Here is a 17,980-nt window from a genome sequence, read left to right as displayed (position 1 = left end):
AGGCCCAGTGTAACAAAAAATTATATTGAGAATCACCAACTATGAGGACAAGTAAGATTTCAGGGATGAAAGGCGGGACCGATGCCAGCTTGAGAAAAAAAATATGTGGACGTTGCTGCTGTGTCGAGATCTGTTTTAGCTGGTGGATTTATTTTTTAAGTCATTAAGCTCAAAAGAACTTAACAAAGAATAGGTTTTCCCTGCTTTCAGTTGAACACTATATATTTTTGGATGTATGACATTACAACGCATACTTTTACATCGCATGCCTTTACAACGCGGTTTTTACATCGCATACCTTTACAACGCATAGCGCTTTGGGGTGCTGGATAGTGAATAGTTTAATTTACTATTCCAACTCCAGTCCCCGTGGACACTAGGGAAGGTGTTTGACAGTAAATTAAACTTATACCCTATCCTAGAGCGCCCCCCAGCGCAATGCGTTGTAATGGTTTGCGTTGTAAAAGTTGCGTCGTAAAGGCACTGCGTGGTAAAAGTTGCGTTGTAAAGGATGTTTCCCTATATTTTTTTGTATTTACCTTAGAATACTGCAAAGTTATACCTTGTTAGAGGTAAGCAGCTGGAAGAACATTTATTATTGGGAACGGAGAGAACATATGTTTACTAGTGCAGACAATTGCAAAAAGAACAGCTGATGGACGTAGTGCAGAACAAATCAAGCATTCAATCCCAATCAAGTGGGCCCCTTTCTCACTATGATTCAAGCTAGACTGGATGATATGGGGTGATGCCCCGAAACTGGTCCCAGGATGCTTATTACCAGTCCAGGGAGGACCTGGCATGGCAGTTCGGGCTGGACTGTTCCCATAGGGAGCAGGGTCAAGACTGATTTGCATATGGCTGGGTCCAAAATGGGGTGGTGTGATGAGCAAAAGAACAATGGATTAAACTCAGATCTTTGTAACTGGGGATGAATGTTTGCATTGTTCAGAATTAAGTCCATCTTTTGTTCTTTTTTGCTTTGGTCACCCTCCGTGGGAAGGGTATGCCCAGACCTGGGACCCATGCTCACTGGATTCAAGAGAAACCGGTCCCAGGATGCTTGTTTACGGTCCAGGGAGGACCTGGACTGGCAGTTCGGGCTGGACAGCTACTCACACACCCACCCACACAGCCACTCACAGACTCATACAACTAATCACACACCCACTTACAGATCCATATAGCCACTCACACACCCACATAACCACACACACACCCATATAGCCACTCGCACATCCGCAAAACCATTCACACACTCACTTACAGATCCATACAGCCACTCATACTCATACAGCCACTCATACACCCACCCACAGACTCCTAAAGCCACTCACAAACCACTCACACAGCTACTAACAAACCTAATCACACACCCACACATCTACTAACACACCCACTCACAGACCCAGACAGCCACTCACACACCCACTCACTGCTTCACAAATGTAATCACACACTCATTCACACACAACCTCCAACTACTCACACTCCTACTCATACATCCATATACTCACACACACACTCACAGGCCCCTACAGCCAATCACACATCCACTTGCCAACACACACATCTACTCACACACCCACAAATCCACTCAAACACCCATACAGCCACTCATACACCAACTCATAGACCCATACAGCCAGTCACATACCCACTCACTGACCTATACAGCAACTCAAGGTTACAGGGACGTTATAGGTAGGAAATAAAACATTTTTAAACCTTAAAAATGTACTTAAATAATCAAAGGTTGCAGGGACATTATAGTTAGGAAATAACATTAACAAACCGTAGAAATTCACTGAACAAAACAAAGGTTACGTGGATGTTATAGTTAGGTAATATATTTTTTTAACTTAGAAATTCACTGAAAAAACAAACATTACAGGTACAATGTAGTTAGGCTCAGATTTCACACACACAAAACCATAGAATTTCAGCAGTTATAGTTACCTGAGCAAACCAAAACTCATGCCCATGCAATGCACTGCCTATTACCTCACATATTACATTATCAGTGACATTACTGATGACATCACTGATGACTTCATTCAGGAGTATGTTTTGTAAACAGATCCATGCAACCACTCATACACCCATACAACCACTCACACACCCAATTACAGACCCAAACAAAGCAAAACTGTAAAATAAAATCACAAACATATATCTGTAAAAAACTACAATTATGTAATAAGACTCAAAATAAAAACCTAACCAATACTGAAATACTAATCTAAAATATTTAGAAAAAGAAATTAAAAACATTATAATTTTAACAAAAATTGAAAATGTATTTATCATTGTTCATCCAAACTAATAAACATAAAATATGTGAAATAAATATTAAACAATTACACCCAATTCAAATACAAATGAATACTCCGATCCTTCTGATCTTGAACGCTCAGACTCGGATCTGGAGAGGCTAAATGCCTCCTTAAACTCATCCTTAAAAGACAGTGCCTCAAGAAAGAAACAGGGGAAAAAAGGGAAGAAAAGACAAAAAAGGCAAACTAAGCTGATCTATGAAGACACCACCGATCAAGGGAGTAACACTGAGCAGACCGGTCATAGATTAAGGCGGCCATCATCACAAGCAATAACAGAACCAAACTTAAATCTCTGTCTCTCCGGAGATTCTAAAGCCACCAACATTCATCAACATGACATTAGTGATGGTAGGAGAGTCCAACCAGAACCCTCGCTGTGTGACGTACTAAAGTCAATCAAGCACTTCCAGGATGATGTCAAACAAGACAAGAAAAACCATGTTGTGATCCAGAAGCCACAAGGAGCAATTAAAAAAGTAGGACACACCTGTCTGGAGATCTCGGAAAGAATGGCGTCGGTGGAACTACGCACAGAAAATCTTGAGAAAGATGTCTCGGTTCTGCAAACGCAGGGAAGAGAACATGACAGCATAGTCAAAGACTTAATGCTGAAGGTCGAAGACCAGGAAAACAGGGCAAGACGTAACAATCTTTGTTTTCTTGGTATTCCCGAAGGGTCGGAAGGGAACGACCCAAGGGGATTTATGATCTCTCTGCTGAAAGAAACATTTCCGGAACTAAACACTTGGGAACTGACTAAGGAAGTACAGCGGGCTCATCGTTTTCCTCTGACCCTTTCAAAGAGATCACAGACATCTGCGCAGTATCCAAGGGCAATCTTGATAAATTTTGGAAACTTTCTACTACGGGAAACAATCTTCGATTTAGCTCGCCCTAAAAGTAAAAGAGAGTATAAAGGCTTCTCGTTTTTTTGCAGACCAGACTTTGCCCATGCAACAGTTGAAAGAAGATGGAGGATGAGACAGTTGTTTGCTCCTTTTGAAAAGATTGGTGCCACGGTGTACCTGCAGAACCCAGCAAGACTTAAGATCATATTTAACGGGATCACGAGAAGCTTCGTTAGTGAAATTCAGGCGCAAGCCTATCTAAAAGAAATATGAGACTCATGCAGAAGCAAAGTCAAATAATAAACTTCTCAAATCGACAATCATCGCTAACTAAAGACCTCTAAGCAACCATGTACTAGTTATGTTAATTTATAAAAGGAAAGGATGAGGAGTGAGAGGTGTGTATAAACACATGCAACTCCTCTTCTATTGAACACATGTATATATTTCAAATTAATTTTTTTGAACAGGTAATATACCGAAATTAACCATACTCCGTCAGGTAGATACAGGGGTCGGGGCTGGGAGCTGCCCGAGACCCACTGATTACACGGATGCCCACACCCTGGCTCATTTTGAACCAGGAAGCCTCATCGGGGGGCAAAGGGGGGGATCACTGGGGAGGGGGGTGGGTTGCCGTCAGGGGGCACTTGAGGATGGCGGGAGGGGGAGGGAATACAGGCACAGTATCATGTTAAAAGGAGTGAAACTTAAAACCGAATGGCTATATTAAAAATTGTAACAATCAATATCTGTGGCCTTAACGACCCGAAAAAAAGGCAACGAACGGCAGGCGGCCTTAACGTGATTGGGGCAGATATCGTTTGTCTTCAAGAAACCCATATGGAAAGGTCCCAAACACACATATTAAAAACTCTTGGGTACAGAGTTGGCACTGCTACATCTCAGGCAAGTAAAACACGGGGTGGCAATCTTAGCATGGGGCGGGGGTCTTCAATTCACGAAAACATCAGCAGTTAATCTGGACGATGGGCCATCACCGAGTGTCAATATGGTATGGGGAAAAAAATAACCATCTGCTCCGTATATGGGTGTGTTACGGATGATCCGGATCCTCTAGAGTATTTGTCCAACGAGCTTGCACACTGGTCACTACCCATGATTGTATGCGGAGATTTTAATTTAAATCTTCCTCCAGACTGGGGGAAATCGGATAATAACGTTATGTATCAAGGTAGGAAGCCGAATGTTTTCAGAGCTCTTAAAGAACATATGAAATATCCAAACAACCCTGGCTATACCTTCTTTTCCTATCCACACAACAAATTTGCAAGATTGGATTATATATTTGCTACACATTCTATTATCACTAGCTGTTCCATAGATCACTTACCGAGGGTGTTGTCGGACCACAATCCCTTAATAATAACTATTGATACAGGGAAGATCCAATCCGGTCACAGTAGATGGACTTTCGAAAGGGCTTTATTGAGTAATGAAAATTACTGCCAGCTCATAGAAAAGTGGATTCCAAAATGTTTAGAATATAATCTTGGTAGTAACCCTGGGCTTAAAACTTTTTGCATCGCATCTAAATGAACAATACTCTCAGATGCTTTGAAAAAGTAATTTTACATGCATAACAACATATAATCAATTCACAAAAATGAACTTTTACAATGAAAACATTAGGTAATGAGAGAGCTGATGATTTTCGGGTCCCCCTAACCTAGGGGGAGCACCAAGCAGATGCCTTGAACACAAAGAGCATGAACAAAAAGCACATTTTGTTGAACTTCAGTGGTGATCCCATCATTTTAGGACCACCCCAAGCACAGTTATTGGCAAAAAACAATCCCAACCAAAGGCCCTGCAAAGCATTATGGGACAAGATTAGCAGTGGCAGTGAATATTATAGTATCCAATATAAAAATAATTCTACAAAGAGCTGCAGTTCCACTGGTCGTCCCTAGATGTTCCTCACAAGTCAAATGCAAAGTATTGAAATTATTCTTACATTAAGCTGCAGTTCCACTGGTCGTCCCTAGATGTCCCTCACGAGTCAAATGCAAAACCATTGAAACCCTTTCATCAAGCATTTGCATTTGACTCGTGAGGGACATTTAGGGACGACCAGTGGAACTGCAGCTCTTTGTAGAATTCTTTTGATATTGTATACTATATAATATTCACTGCCCACTGCTAATTTCATCCCATAATGCTTTGCAGGGCCTTTGGTTGGGAATGTTTTTTTGCCAATAACTGTGTTTGGGTTTGTCCTAAGAGGATGGGACCACAACTAAATCATTCAATAAGATGTGCTTTTTTGTTTTCAAGCATCTGTTTGGTACTCTCCCTAGGTTATGGAGGATCCCAAAATCATCACATCTCCCACTGCTTGCCAATTTTTCACCATTGTGAAAATACTATATGCACTTTGGCATATAAAGATAGGAAAAGCTTATTTTATCATATCTGGTCATGTACAGGAAGCTTTTTGCAATTTTAGCACAGTACAGACAAGTACACAGTGTCTTCAGCTACGCTAAAACGCGGTTAACATCACTTCAAACCTGAACAACTTAGTCAAATTGAATTGGAATCCACTTTTTAAACAAACGGAAAAAACATTAAAGAGATTGCATAATCTACACTTAACTATCATTGGATTACATTCTATAACTCAACAGGCTTTAGCTCATTCGAAACACTTAAAAATAAATTTGCGCTAGTAAACCATGAGTTCTTCAAATACTTGCAAATTAGAGACTTTATAACTAAAAAAGCGGGCGGCTGCGCGGCCTTCCATAAAATCCAGATGATTGAAACAATAGCTCAAAATAAAAGAGTTAAAATCGGGGAAATTTATAAAAATCTGATAAACTCTTTTCCCGACGATTTGGACAAATATATTCATAAGTGGCAGAACCAACTGGAAACACTAGAAACTACAATCCAGATTGCACTCGAATTCTCCCAATCACTTGGCATACTCCTAAATTGGTACGTTTAGCTTGCATATAGAGAGGGACCAAATAGAAAAATAAGAAATAATTAAACCACTATTTTAATTAGTTAATACAAATACAATTGAAAGGTGAAGTCATAATTGTAATAAACATTGGGGGAAAGTAACTTTTTCCCTCCCCTTACCCCACCTTTTTAACAATACCAGCTATAGGGAGCATTAAAGTTCAGTTTTTCCATAAAGCCAGGTATTTTTTAACTCGCTCATTCCTGACCCTTCCACTCTCACTCCAATACACAAAACTTAACTTCAAAGTGCTCCCATGTATCCGTCGGTCGTAGCACGCCGCTTCCAGCAGCGGGAAGAACCCAAAGATGAAGCATGCCACCAAGGGACCTTTTGTTGGGTGAGGGTTATTTTAAGAAACTCCATTGCTTTTCCATGTTAGTAACCAAACGGTTCGCTTGGGTTTAGTCACTTTTTGGAAGGTTAAGTCTTCATTTTGTAACTCGGAGTGGACTCTTTTTGTTTTTTCATAGCTTACAGAGGAGATTGAGTCCATGTCTGATATAGCCCTTCACTCCCTTCTTTGTTTCTTGATATAGGTTTAGGCTGAGGCACTTGATGCACAGTTATTAAGTTGTCAACAAATTGGAATTAGCACCCATCCAAAATTATAAAATTTCAGAATTTCTTCATATATCGGATAAAATGTCGAGACATAAATTTAAGAGAGCAGGTCTCAAATCCACTTGTAATAGCAACATTGTTCTTTATTGATGTACTTCAAAAATTTCTTTATAAAATCCAAATCATCAGAAATTTAGCCAACGTTACGAACACTGTCATCTTGCTTTGCTTTCGGCCACCATGCCTCTCCGTGTAACCGTGGCGTTTAACTATTAAAGCCAGATATTTGGCACACTGAAGACTGAGTATTATTGCACAAAAATGATTCGTCTTGCATTTCCAGTGGAATTTTTGGAATATGATACAAGCATCAATTTAAGATCACCTTGTGACCATCCACATCATCACTATAATCTGATTAGGTCTATTTACGCCATTTGTACTAGTGGATTACAACATAATCATCAATCCTTCAATTTAAGCCCTGAAGAAGTCTCGACAGAGACGAAACGCGTTGGCTAAATTTCTGATGATTTGGATTTTATAAAGAAATTTTTTAAGTACATCAATAAAGAACAATTTTGCTATTACAAGTGGATTTGAGACCTGCTCTCTTAAATTTATGTCTGGACATTTTATCCGATATATGAAGAAATTCGGAAATTTTATAATTTTGGATGGGTGCTAATTCCAATTTGCTGAAAGTTTTGTATTTGGTTTTTCCAAATGGGGGTGAAGAGGGGTGTACCTCCTGGTTTTGAGCCCCATCACGCTACTGAATTATCCAATTGTAATATCTAGGTGCAAGTTTGTTTGCCTCAACCCCTATTTTTGTGCTTTTTCACAGTTATTAAGTTGTATGATGTAATTTGCACCGGAGTATGTCAAGCTTGTGTGATTGGCATATTGATTGATTTTTGTTGGGGTTGTCCATGAGTATACTTGTCTCGGTTACATAAAGATGTAGAGATTGATGGGGGAGAGGCTAGATCCCTGGGGAGCTCTGCTGCTAGCTTCCTGGATCTTGTGATACTCTCTGGACAAGTTGATGATGGTTTGATAGATATTGAGTCAACTACCAAAGTACTGTGTTCAAGATGCCCGTGCGAGTTTCCACGAAACTGGAGAATGGTGATGGGAGATGAAAGAGGAACAACAGGCAAAGAACAGTTTTGCCAGTGATGGAATGCCATCATCCATGACTTGGATGGTTCTGTACTCTATCAGTCTAGTTTCACCTCTCATTGCTGTACAATGTTGATCTGATTTGGTTGTCCAGCTGCATCCAGAAAGCCTTTTCAGTTCTCTTTGTGACAAATGGTTGATTTGTGACAGATCTGAGGTTGGCAAGTGTGTTGTGGTACAACATTTGTTTCTTCAAGTTTATCACGGTCTGACCAGTTGTGAGTACTCCAGGAAAGACACAGTTAATTAAGTAATGATGTTGATGAGAAGAGTGTGAGCTTCTACATAGTGTGACTTCATAATGTTTGAGTTCAGGGTTCCATCTTTGTGATGTCTGATCATGTTTATTTTCTCTCTAAAGGTATGCTTGTTTCAATTGCTTTGACCAGTGCAGTGCTGTATGGGTGGGCTGGGCAGGATTGATTCAATGTTTGATTGTTTTGAAAAGGGCTGTCCCTTTGTTTGGTGCTTTCCTGGTGGCTTATCTGTAGTAGGTGGATTTAACTGTTGTAATTAAGTGTCTGCATGTGCAACATTGCCTTAAATTGTGTTTGGTTATTGGTACTGTACTTTCAGCTGACATGTTGTATGTTCAGTGGTTCAGTGCCAGAATATCGCCCCAGGGTTGCCATACTTTCAGAAATGCAGTTCTCTGGTCTCTGCAGAATTGAAATATATTGTCAATAAAACTGTGCACATGTTTGCTTACTCATTCATATGGCCCTATAACTGGTGGCAATCTGTGTATTATGTCTGAGAGCTATTTACATTGCCATTGTATCCTCAAATGAGTAAATCCATCCTTCACTGATATTGAACCCATTTTATGTACACATTGGAATGGAGATACTAGCCTTAGGGTGAACTGGGGTCTTTTTACATCTAGAGAAATTAATGTTTTCTTAACCTAATTAAATAGATGCAGCAATTGAATTATTTGGGTTTGTATTACTTTGTCAGTATTACTTGATTTCCATTTCAGTGAAGTCACTTCTTGTAAGGTTCCTTGAATTTCCAATGAGCATAAAGGTTTCTGTAATATCACATGTAGTGAGGTCTCTTCCTATGTAATGTAGAGGGGCCTCTAAATTTCCCTTTCTGTGATGGGTTCTACAAACTTAGAACAATTCCTGGTGGCAAATAAAGGAAAATAAGTCCTCACAGGCTTTTTAGGAGACGACTAGTAAGGTAAGACTCAGAGCCTTTGTACAGAGTGCCAGGATGGAAGGCTGCATAGTCAAGAACAAGAATAAGGAATGACGAAATGTGACTGTGGTGGCCTGAAGTCAGTAAGATGGAGAGTCATGTGAGAGTTCATTCCATGGACTGACATTGACAAAACTCTTGAGGTGGAATCAATAGATTGTCAATGTCAGTCCATGGAAAGAACTCTCACATGACTCTCCATCTTCCTGACTTCAGGCCACCACAGCTGCGTTTCTTTATCCTGGCAGGATGTGGTCTCCCAGGAAAATTGCTCAATGTAATTATCACCCTGTACAGTGAAATATGGGCACAGGTTAAGATTGGAAATAGGAGCAAAGAAACAGCTGAAATACCTACAAACCATCTCTTACAATCTATTGATTCCACCTCAAGAGTTTTGTCAGAGATGAGATAGTGGGTGTGTCTCTTTAGCACAAGTTGTTTAGGGGGTTTAAAGACCAATGTGAGTTAACGGATTGGGCAGTTGTTGAATTGGGATGAGTCGATCCTAGCAGTCTTTACAGGTCTTGCCCACCAGACAGTGCAAATTGTGGTAGACCTATTGTGGGCTTGCCAATACCTTACAGTAAGTAAAGTTTTATTGCATAGTTACTTAATGCCAATATAAAATTCTTCCAAATTCAGGGGCCAACACATTCCCCTTGATATACACTTGTTCTAATAAAATGAATTTGAATATATTACAAAATCTGCATGTTAAAAATATCCAGAGGTGAAAACAATTACATCATTCCTTAAAAATTTGATTACTGTACATATAACATCAACTAGTAACTCAGCAGGATATTACAAAGTACATGTTAAGCCAGAAAAACAACAATTTTCACAGGGTCATTGTCTCTTTTTTAGATCATTCCCTCTTCCAGGGCCCTTTAACTGTGCCTCTCCTAGTAAGATCCTCACCTGGTTCAAGCATTTCGTACCCTGGCAAACAAAGGGGATTGAGGTTCCACACAGCCAGGCAATAACTGGCAATCTACAGGACTGAATTTGCAGTTGTAAGAGTGGAGGCCTAAGCAGTATTTGCTTAGCAGCAGGTGCAGAATATATGGGTTATTGATTCTTGATTATATTTGCATAAGCAGCAATTTGGAGCGGTAGAGCGTTTTTTCCAGGAAGGTATCAAATTCTTTGTAATTAATTGTCCCAAGCGATACATCGTGAAGCGGAAAGTGAGCTGTCAGATAAGGTTGGGGCTCAAGCTTCTGAAAAGTATTTATGACTGTCCGGGCATGGAGTTTTTGCAAATGCAGATTTATCCAATAATAATGATTTGATTTTGCCACCCCGTTACTTATCCTAGTGAAGGCAACCTTTCCCATGGGCACTGACCATACGTGACTAATTCCAAGGCCTTCTATCACCAGATGTAATCGGTGTCCCCATAATTTTTTATTTTTTGTTCCTATCTGTGACTATCTTTGACCAGGATAGATTATTTAATGACCCACTCACCGCTACGCAAAGGATCAACAGAGTTTGATAAAAGCTTTTCAGTTTTATATTTTTTGTTTTTTGTAGTCCAAATGCCAACTGTACTTGATGAGGCGTGCTTAACTTGGTCAAGCAAAAGATGGTTTTGTACACCGTCCTATACATGATCCCAGTTCCATATCCCAATGCGGGTGAAAGCTTGCCATCCATTACTTCTGGAAGATGGTTATGTGACAATCAAATTAGATCTTTTTGCAACAACTTAAATACCTAGATTGATGACTGTACCCTGGCATGTAGGGATGCTAGGTGTTTTTCAAACGAGAACGGGCATTCCACATAAATACCTAGATATTTATTCACCTACTTCTATGCTTTTATCCTCTGCTCTCCGTGAGAAGGACTTAATTTTCTTGTCAACTAGGCAAACTATTTTTGTTTTGTTCAAATTCCTCTCCAACTCCTCATGTTTTATATATTTGACCAATGCATGTATTGTCCTTTCAAGCCAAATAGGTGTCTGACTTATGATGGCTATGAAGCCAGGTTCTGAGCTGGGATGGTGCAGTGAGCTAAAAAACGGTGATGGATCAAGCCCTGATCTGTTGACTGGGTAGGAGTATTCTGCTTAATTCAGAAACTCTGTCCATCACCACCCCCTTTTCTGAATTAGTATGATTATGTTATCTGCATATTGTAGATACCTGATTTTCTCTGTTGCTAATCTGGGGTAAAAACCCTCGACTTTTGCCAGATGTTTGTTCAGATTGTCCAGATATACATTGAACAGAGTGGGGGCTAGGACACACCCCTGTTTTAGTCCATGGTTTCTAGGGATTTTAGCTGTAACTTTGCTCCCATTTGCAATCTTAACCTGTGCCCATGTTTCACTGTAGAAGGTGATCATTGCGTTGAGCATTTTTCCTGGGGGACCACATCCTGCCAGTTTTGTCTAAAGACGAGCACAAGGCACTCTGTCAAAGGGGGCTTTGAGATGCACAAAACAGGCAATAGGCGACTTTTTTATGTATAGCTTTCTCAGTTAGTATACATAGTACTTGTAAATTTGTAATTGTCCCCATGCCTGCTCTGAAACGTGTTTGATGTTTTGGAATTAGTTTCTTCTCCTCAGCCTAAGCAGGGAGATCTTCAAGTAGACATGAGGCATACGATTTAAATTCAATGCCAGTCAGTACAATTAGTTTATAGTTCAAAGATGAAAGATGGCTATATAGGTTATGGACGCAGGCTTATCCTCCTTTACCACTCCATTTAGAATTTTTAGATTTGGTGCTTTGAATATGAAACTTGATTTTCATAACTTTTTTCTGCACAGGTACTGAATTAGTAGGAATTGGAATGTTTAAAGCAGGAGGTAACATTGGAGCAAACTGTCTTCTGTAGTCTGACAACATGAATTGCAAGTCTGACACTAGTGACGATGGAAAACATTCCATCTCATCCTAATATTGTTGTTGTTGTTGATAGTGCTACCTCAGGACATAAAAGTCTTGTTCATAGTATTCACCCTCATCAGATTCTTCTTCTTGGCATTTTACATGAAGCTCCAAGGGTCTCTGTGCTGCACCAACGAGCCAGTCATCCTCCGAATCTTCATCATCTAATAGATGGTAGGGCAGCAGTGAAGGCACCTTACTTGGCGATGAGTGAGCAGTTATGAGGATGTTTTTGAGCTTTCTCTCGTTTAGATATAGTTTTTCCCTCGTCATCGATGACGTTGATGTTGTTGATGAGGATAGTGTCAGTGAGAGCAATGGCTTTAACCTCATCGTCGACGGGAGAGCCGGTGTCAATGGAAGAGCTGGCTTCAACTGGAGTGTCGTCGACAGGAGTGTTGTCATTGGCGGGAGAATTTGATGAAGGAATAATACATATTGTCAATGATATACGGGTAGGGCTGTTCAATGATGGGGTCATCAAAGAACGTAGCGGACGCTGACGACACAGTGATCATATTGGAGAGAGATGCCGTTGACACTGCTGTAACCGTCTTCATCGTCAAAGGCATTTTCGATTATTAAATTCTCGTCAACAGTGATGTTGTCGATGACCCATCCGTTGGTGGAGCTGAAGATGGTTTTCTGAACATGGGTTTCATGTAAGGTGGAGGTGCTGGGGTATCAGAAATAGATTTTTTCGCCCTTAAGTAAGGTCACTTTTATGTAGTGACTTGGATGGGCTGCGGTTTCTGTGAGAGACCTGAGAGGTCTTTTTGGACACCTTTTTTGGTGGTTCTTGAGAAGAATGAGACCCAGGATCATTTCAAACTCTCTGAAGATTCATTTTGAAAAAAGATACAGATTAAATCTCACTATCAAAACTCTGTTTTTCGGAACTCCATGGGCCTTATTCACAGAACTAACTTAAGACAAAATCCTAAACTTACTACTTTTGGTATTCACAGAAGTTAGGATTTTGTCTTAAGTTTATCTTAAGACAGACTTAAAACAGACTTAAGACAGACTTAAGTTAGGATTTTGTCTTAAGTCTGTCATAAGTCTGACTTAAGACAAACTTAAGACAAAATCCTAACTTCTGTGAATACCAAAAGTAGTAAGTTTAGGATTTTGTCTTAAGTTAGTTCTGTGAAGCGGGCCCAATGAGATCTGCGTAGCACGGAGTGTGAAAAACTCAGCTCCATTTGTGGAATTTGCGGAGTTCACGGTGAAGGCCTAATTTTTATGATCTCTCATACTGACTCGTTTTTATCTTTCCACTGCTCACTTCTATGGAACCTTTTTTTTCTTTTTGGTTGAGTGCTCTTCAAGTCACAAAAGTTTTAAGAGAATGAGCACTGTCTATTTAGCTAATTTGTCTTGGAGAACTATTTGTTTGGATCACATTATTCTGAATACCAATGAATCGGTCGAAACTAATTCAACAACATAGATTGTTTCAAAGAAAGCATCAAGATGCCATGTATGTTCTTAGTGTTCTTTCTTTTTTTGCTTGTCACACATCTATGACAAATAAAGACACAGCCAACACGTCTATTCCATAACATAGGAACTTCTTCAGGGCAAAAAAACTTTAGTCACACCGAACACTAATCTCTAAACTGTAGAAGAGGAATTTGTCACACTCCAAGCTCCGCAGAGCTATTGGAGTTCCAAAAAAACAGACTTTTTTTCCTCACTTACCAATGGTAAGTTGGCGAGCTTGAGTGTTTAGTGTGACTAATATTTTTTTGCCCTGAAAAACACTTGACAACTTGATGCTTTCTTCTGAACAATCTTTGTTGTTGAAATATTTCTGAGCAATTCCATGGTATTAAGAATAATGTGAACCAAATGAATGGCTCTCAATGGCAAATTAGCTAAATAGTCAGTGATCCTTCTCTTACAACTTTTGTTTTTTTGGGGGGGTGTTCCAAACAGGTGACCCTGGAAGTGAGCACGTTTAAATAGGAGTTTTACAGTGTCTGGAAATAGTGCATCAAACTTGTGATTGCTCTTCAAGAGTGCCTGTGTTTTACAACTGTCTCCGTTATATTCTTCTCTCCTCCCCCCACTTCACTAGCACTCTCTGTCGCTTGTGTTCTTCTTCCCTCACCCCTGTTTCTCTCTTCCTTTTGTTTCTCTCTTCCTTTTTTGCTACTTACCCCACTCTTCGAGTTGCTCCCTTCCTTGTGTGCTGCTTTTCTCTCCTCCCTTGGAGGTTTGGTTAAAAAAAATGGTGCTTATGTCATTTCATAGGTGACGCATGTGCACACCTGCGTTATGACTCGTGCACCTTTACAAAATGGCATGATCTCTGGTAGCCAACCCATTATGCCTTTTTTTTCTCCTTTTAGCCATGCTGCACAGCATCAGCAAGAAATTAATGTTGCCATTTCTTTACTGAATACCAAAAAAGGGTCTGGCTCTTAAGCAGCAAGGCTAAGCACACTTGAACAACAACCCAAAAACAATTGCCAATTGCCTATTTGCTAATAGTAGCAGTATAGGGAATTGTTTTGGGTTGCCATTTCTTTACAGTATGCACAAAAGGCATTAGCAAAGTCTGTAGGTTCCAAAGGTAATCAATCAGGAAACAAACTTTACATGAAACGTATTTTTAAATTCTGAGAATGCAAATTAAATCAGCATACTTAGACTCAAGCTAAAAGGGAGATATACATCTTATCTGGATTAGTTCCACATTAACTGAAGAATGAACAAATGCCCTGGCATATTGACAATTTCAAAACATTGTAACCACACTCAAAAAAAGAAGAAATGTACTATGGAAAATATTGCATATTTATTTACAATTTTATAAAGCAATAATAATGAGACAAACGGCGCAAGGACTATTTAAGTATAGTCAGTGAGAGAGTAGAGGGTGCTCAAGTGTTTAGAGAAAGAAAGGAAGATAAGTGCAAAGTTCTAATATTTACAGTATAGTAAAGCGGGCAACCTTCCGCTATTAGTGTGTGCCTGTCCGCACACTTGGTTGGAGGGGGTGGGGGGGGAAAAACGTATTGGGTACAGGCACAGTAGTTATACAAGCGTCGACGTTTCGACCCTGGTGCTCATGGGTTGTTAGGACCTCGGCGGCGGGTCTTCCTCAGGACGGGGTTGAGGGGGAGGGGGGGGGGGTTTGTAGAGAGCTGGCTTGGCCGTGGTCCAATGAATGGTCTGGATCGGGTACCTGAAGTGAAAAAGGGGGAGTTGCTCTTAGAATCTTAATGAATAAATATTTACAAGGGTGTGGTCTGAGTGTAGGTTACAGGGTACATTACCAATCAGGTTGATCAGCTGTGAAATCAATTCAGGCTTTCAGGTTGTGAGTCACCTGTAGGATATAGAAGAATTGGAACAATGTCAGTTCCCATCTCCCTAGGGCAACTGACACTCAATATCATGTCTATAGTAAGGCACGTTAGACTCACCTACTATCTTGGGGAGTAATACACCGGGTAGGTCAGTCTGTTCCTAGTTATAGTACCTGTGGGGGAGGAGCAAATGTTCAAGCCCCAATCTTAACAGTGATCAACTTATGCATTCAGGGTGCAGTGTAAAACTCACCAAGGGATGTTTCTTGATAAGGCAGTTCTACCGGTGCCCCCATGGGCAATCCGGTGGCTGGGGGAAAATATCGCCTCAATATATCGTGGTCGATGTCACCTGGTATAAGGAAGATGACAAAGGGGTGTGTTAGAGAGCCCTCAATTGTTGGGCGTATCTCCAATGAGACGCAGATTGGCGTTCTCACGCATGTACACCCGATCCGTGAGCTGACCGGAGGTGTACTAGGAAGCCTGCTTACCTAGGTACTTGTATCAACTGGCCCCGGTGTTTGCTGGCAGCGTCTAACGAAAACGACGTCTAGCGCGAGGAGCTGTCGCTTCCCCAGGCAGTAAACAGCGGTCTGATTCGGCTGCTACTTCCGCGTTAGAGACTGGTGTCACATGGGGTGATTTCAACCAGTTAGAACGCATTAGACAATAAGGACGGACCAAGTTAGTTAAGGTCCGGTCTAGACATAAACGAGGGACTAGTATTGTAGATCCCTAGTGTGCACTCGGGTCAGATTGTTTACCCTTCGAATATTAATGTGAAGAAGGGAGTACTTTGAAATATACAACATTACATCAAACCATTTCACAAGTTCTATCAGTTTACAGAATTTTTGGTGTTGCTATCTGGATCACAGTTGTTTAGATGCCACAATATGCACAATAAATCAATGGTGTAATACATCATACATAAAACACAAAATGTACAATACAATGTCCTCTACATAAAATAAACGAAACATTTGCTACTGGGCATGATGAAACAATCTGCAAATGTCCCAAAAGACAGCATGGTACATATCTATGGTGAATTGTCAAGTATGCATTCAGCCATTTCTAATTGACACCATTTCTGATTGACACCATTTGTCTCAGCACCTCTTCACGGTCATTCAGACCACGGTTGACAGTGCCCTAGGGAGATGGGAACTGACATTGTTCCAATATCTTCTATATCCTACAGGTGACTCACAACCTGAAAGCCTGAATTGATTTCACAGCTGATCAACCTGATTGGTAATGTACCCTGTAACCTACACTCAGACCACACCCTTGTAAATATTTATTCATTAAGATTCTAAGAGCAACTCCCCCTTTTTCACTTCAGGTACCCGATCCAGACCATTCATTGGACCACGGCCAAGCCAGCTCTCTACAACCCCCCCCCCCCTCCCCCTCAACCCCGTCCTGAGGAAGACCCGCCGCCGAGGTCCTAACAACCCATGAGCACCAGGGTCGAAACGTCGACGCTTGTATAACTACTGTGCCTGTACCCAATACGTTTTTCCCCCCCCCACCCCCTCCAACCAAGTGTGCGGACAGGCACACACTAATAGCGGAAGGTTGCCCGCTTTACTATACTGTAAATATTAGAACTTTGCACTTATCTTCCTTTCTTTCTCTAAACACTTGAGCACCCTCTACTCTCTCACTGACTATACTTAAATAGTCCTTGCGCCGTTTGTCTCATTATTATTGCTTTATAAAATTGTAAATAAATATGCAATATTTTCCATAGTACATTTCTTCTTTTTTTGAGTGTGGTTACAATGTTTTGAAATTGTCAATATGCCAGGGCATTTGTTCATTCTTCAGTTAATGTGGAACTAATCCAGATAAGATGTATATCTCCCTTTTAGCTTGAGTCTAAGTATGCTGATTTAATTTGCATTCTCAGAATTTAAAAATACGTTTCATGTAAAGTTTGTTTCCTGATTGATAGTCAAGGACCACTGTTTCGTAAACCATTTATACCCAGGTCCTTTGATTTGATGGGTGACACCCCATTGATTTAATGGTTCCAAAGGTAAGACCTATTGGCTTTGCCAATGGTTTTTTAGTATTACCCGAGTATCTATGGGCTAGAAACCATCGGGGAAGGTACCACAGAAGAAGTAGATGTTAACAAGTGAGGTGAGGCAGGCGAGAACACTGATTGTAAGGCAAATAGTTTGATGACATGGGGAGGAGGGTTCTACCAGGTCTGTGTTTGCAACTAGTCTTTGATTGCATGGGGTGGTCATTAAGTATTCTTGTCTTACAGTATATACAGGCCCTACTAGGCTTCATACTGCTAGCCCTGGGGATCGTCCTCTTCATCCTCCATGACGATTGGGGCACTTTCGCTGTTGGCATTGGTGTGCCCTTCTGGAGCTCCGTGGTTGTAAGTACAACTCTCGCACTTTTTTTTACAACTGACGCGGGCATGTGGCAGAACTTGCATCATTGACTTAAGGTCAAGACTCTTGGGCACCAGGAAAGTTATCTTTTTGTAAACTCTTTTCTCAGGTTTACTTTCTCACTTTGTTGCATGAGGAGGAGGAGTGAGGGCTAGGAAACAGACTATGCCTATTTTAAACAAGCATTG

At 40.6% G+C, this 17,980-nt stretch overlaps 1 protein-coding gene across 3 annotated transcripts in view; it reads left to right on the top strand.

The window, feature by feature from the left end:
* Nucleotides 1-17,980, top strand: part of LOC147663465 (membrane-spanning 4-domains subfamily A member 12-like) — a 124,005-nt gene that overhangs the window by 89,186 nt on the left and 16,839 nt on the right. For all 3 annotated transcript variants that reach the window (XM_086950428.1, XM_086950430.1, XM_086950429.1), the window contains exon 3: nucleotides 17,657-17,776. In XM_086950428.1, coding sequence (XP_086806554.1) covers nucleotides 17,657-17,776 — 120 coding nt within the window. The remainder of the gene's footprint in view (nucleotides 1-17,656; nucleotides 17,777-17,980) is intronic.

This window comes from Lissotriton vulgaris, unplaced genomic scaffold, assembly GCF_964263255.1.
Source record: "Lissotriton vulgaris unplaced genomic scaffold, aLisVul1.2 SCAFFOLD_904, whole genome shotgun sequence".
NCBI classification, from domain to species: Eukaryota; Metazoa; Chordata; class Amphibia; order Caudata; family Salamandridae; genus Lissotriton; species Lissotriton vulgaris.
Note: the sequence above shows the minus strand (reverse complement) of the source record. Positions and strands in the feature narration are given on the sequence as shown.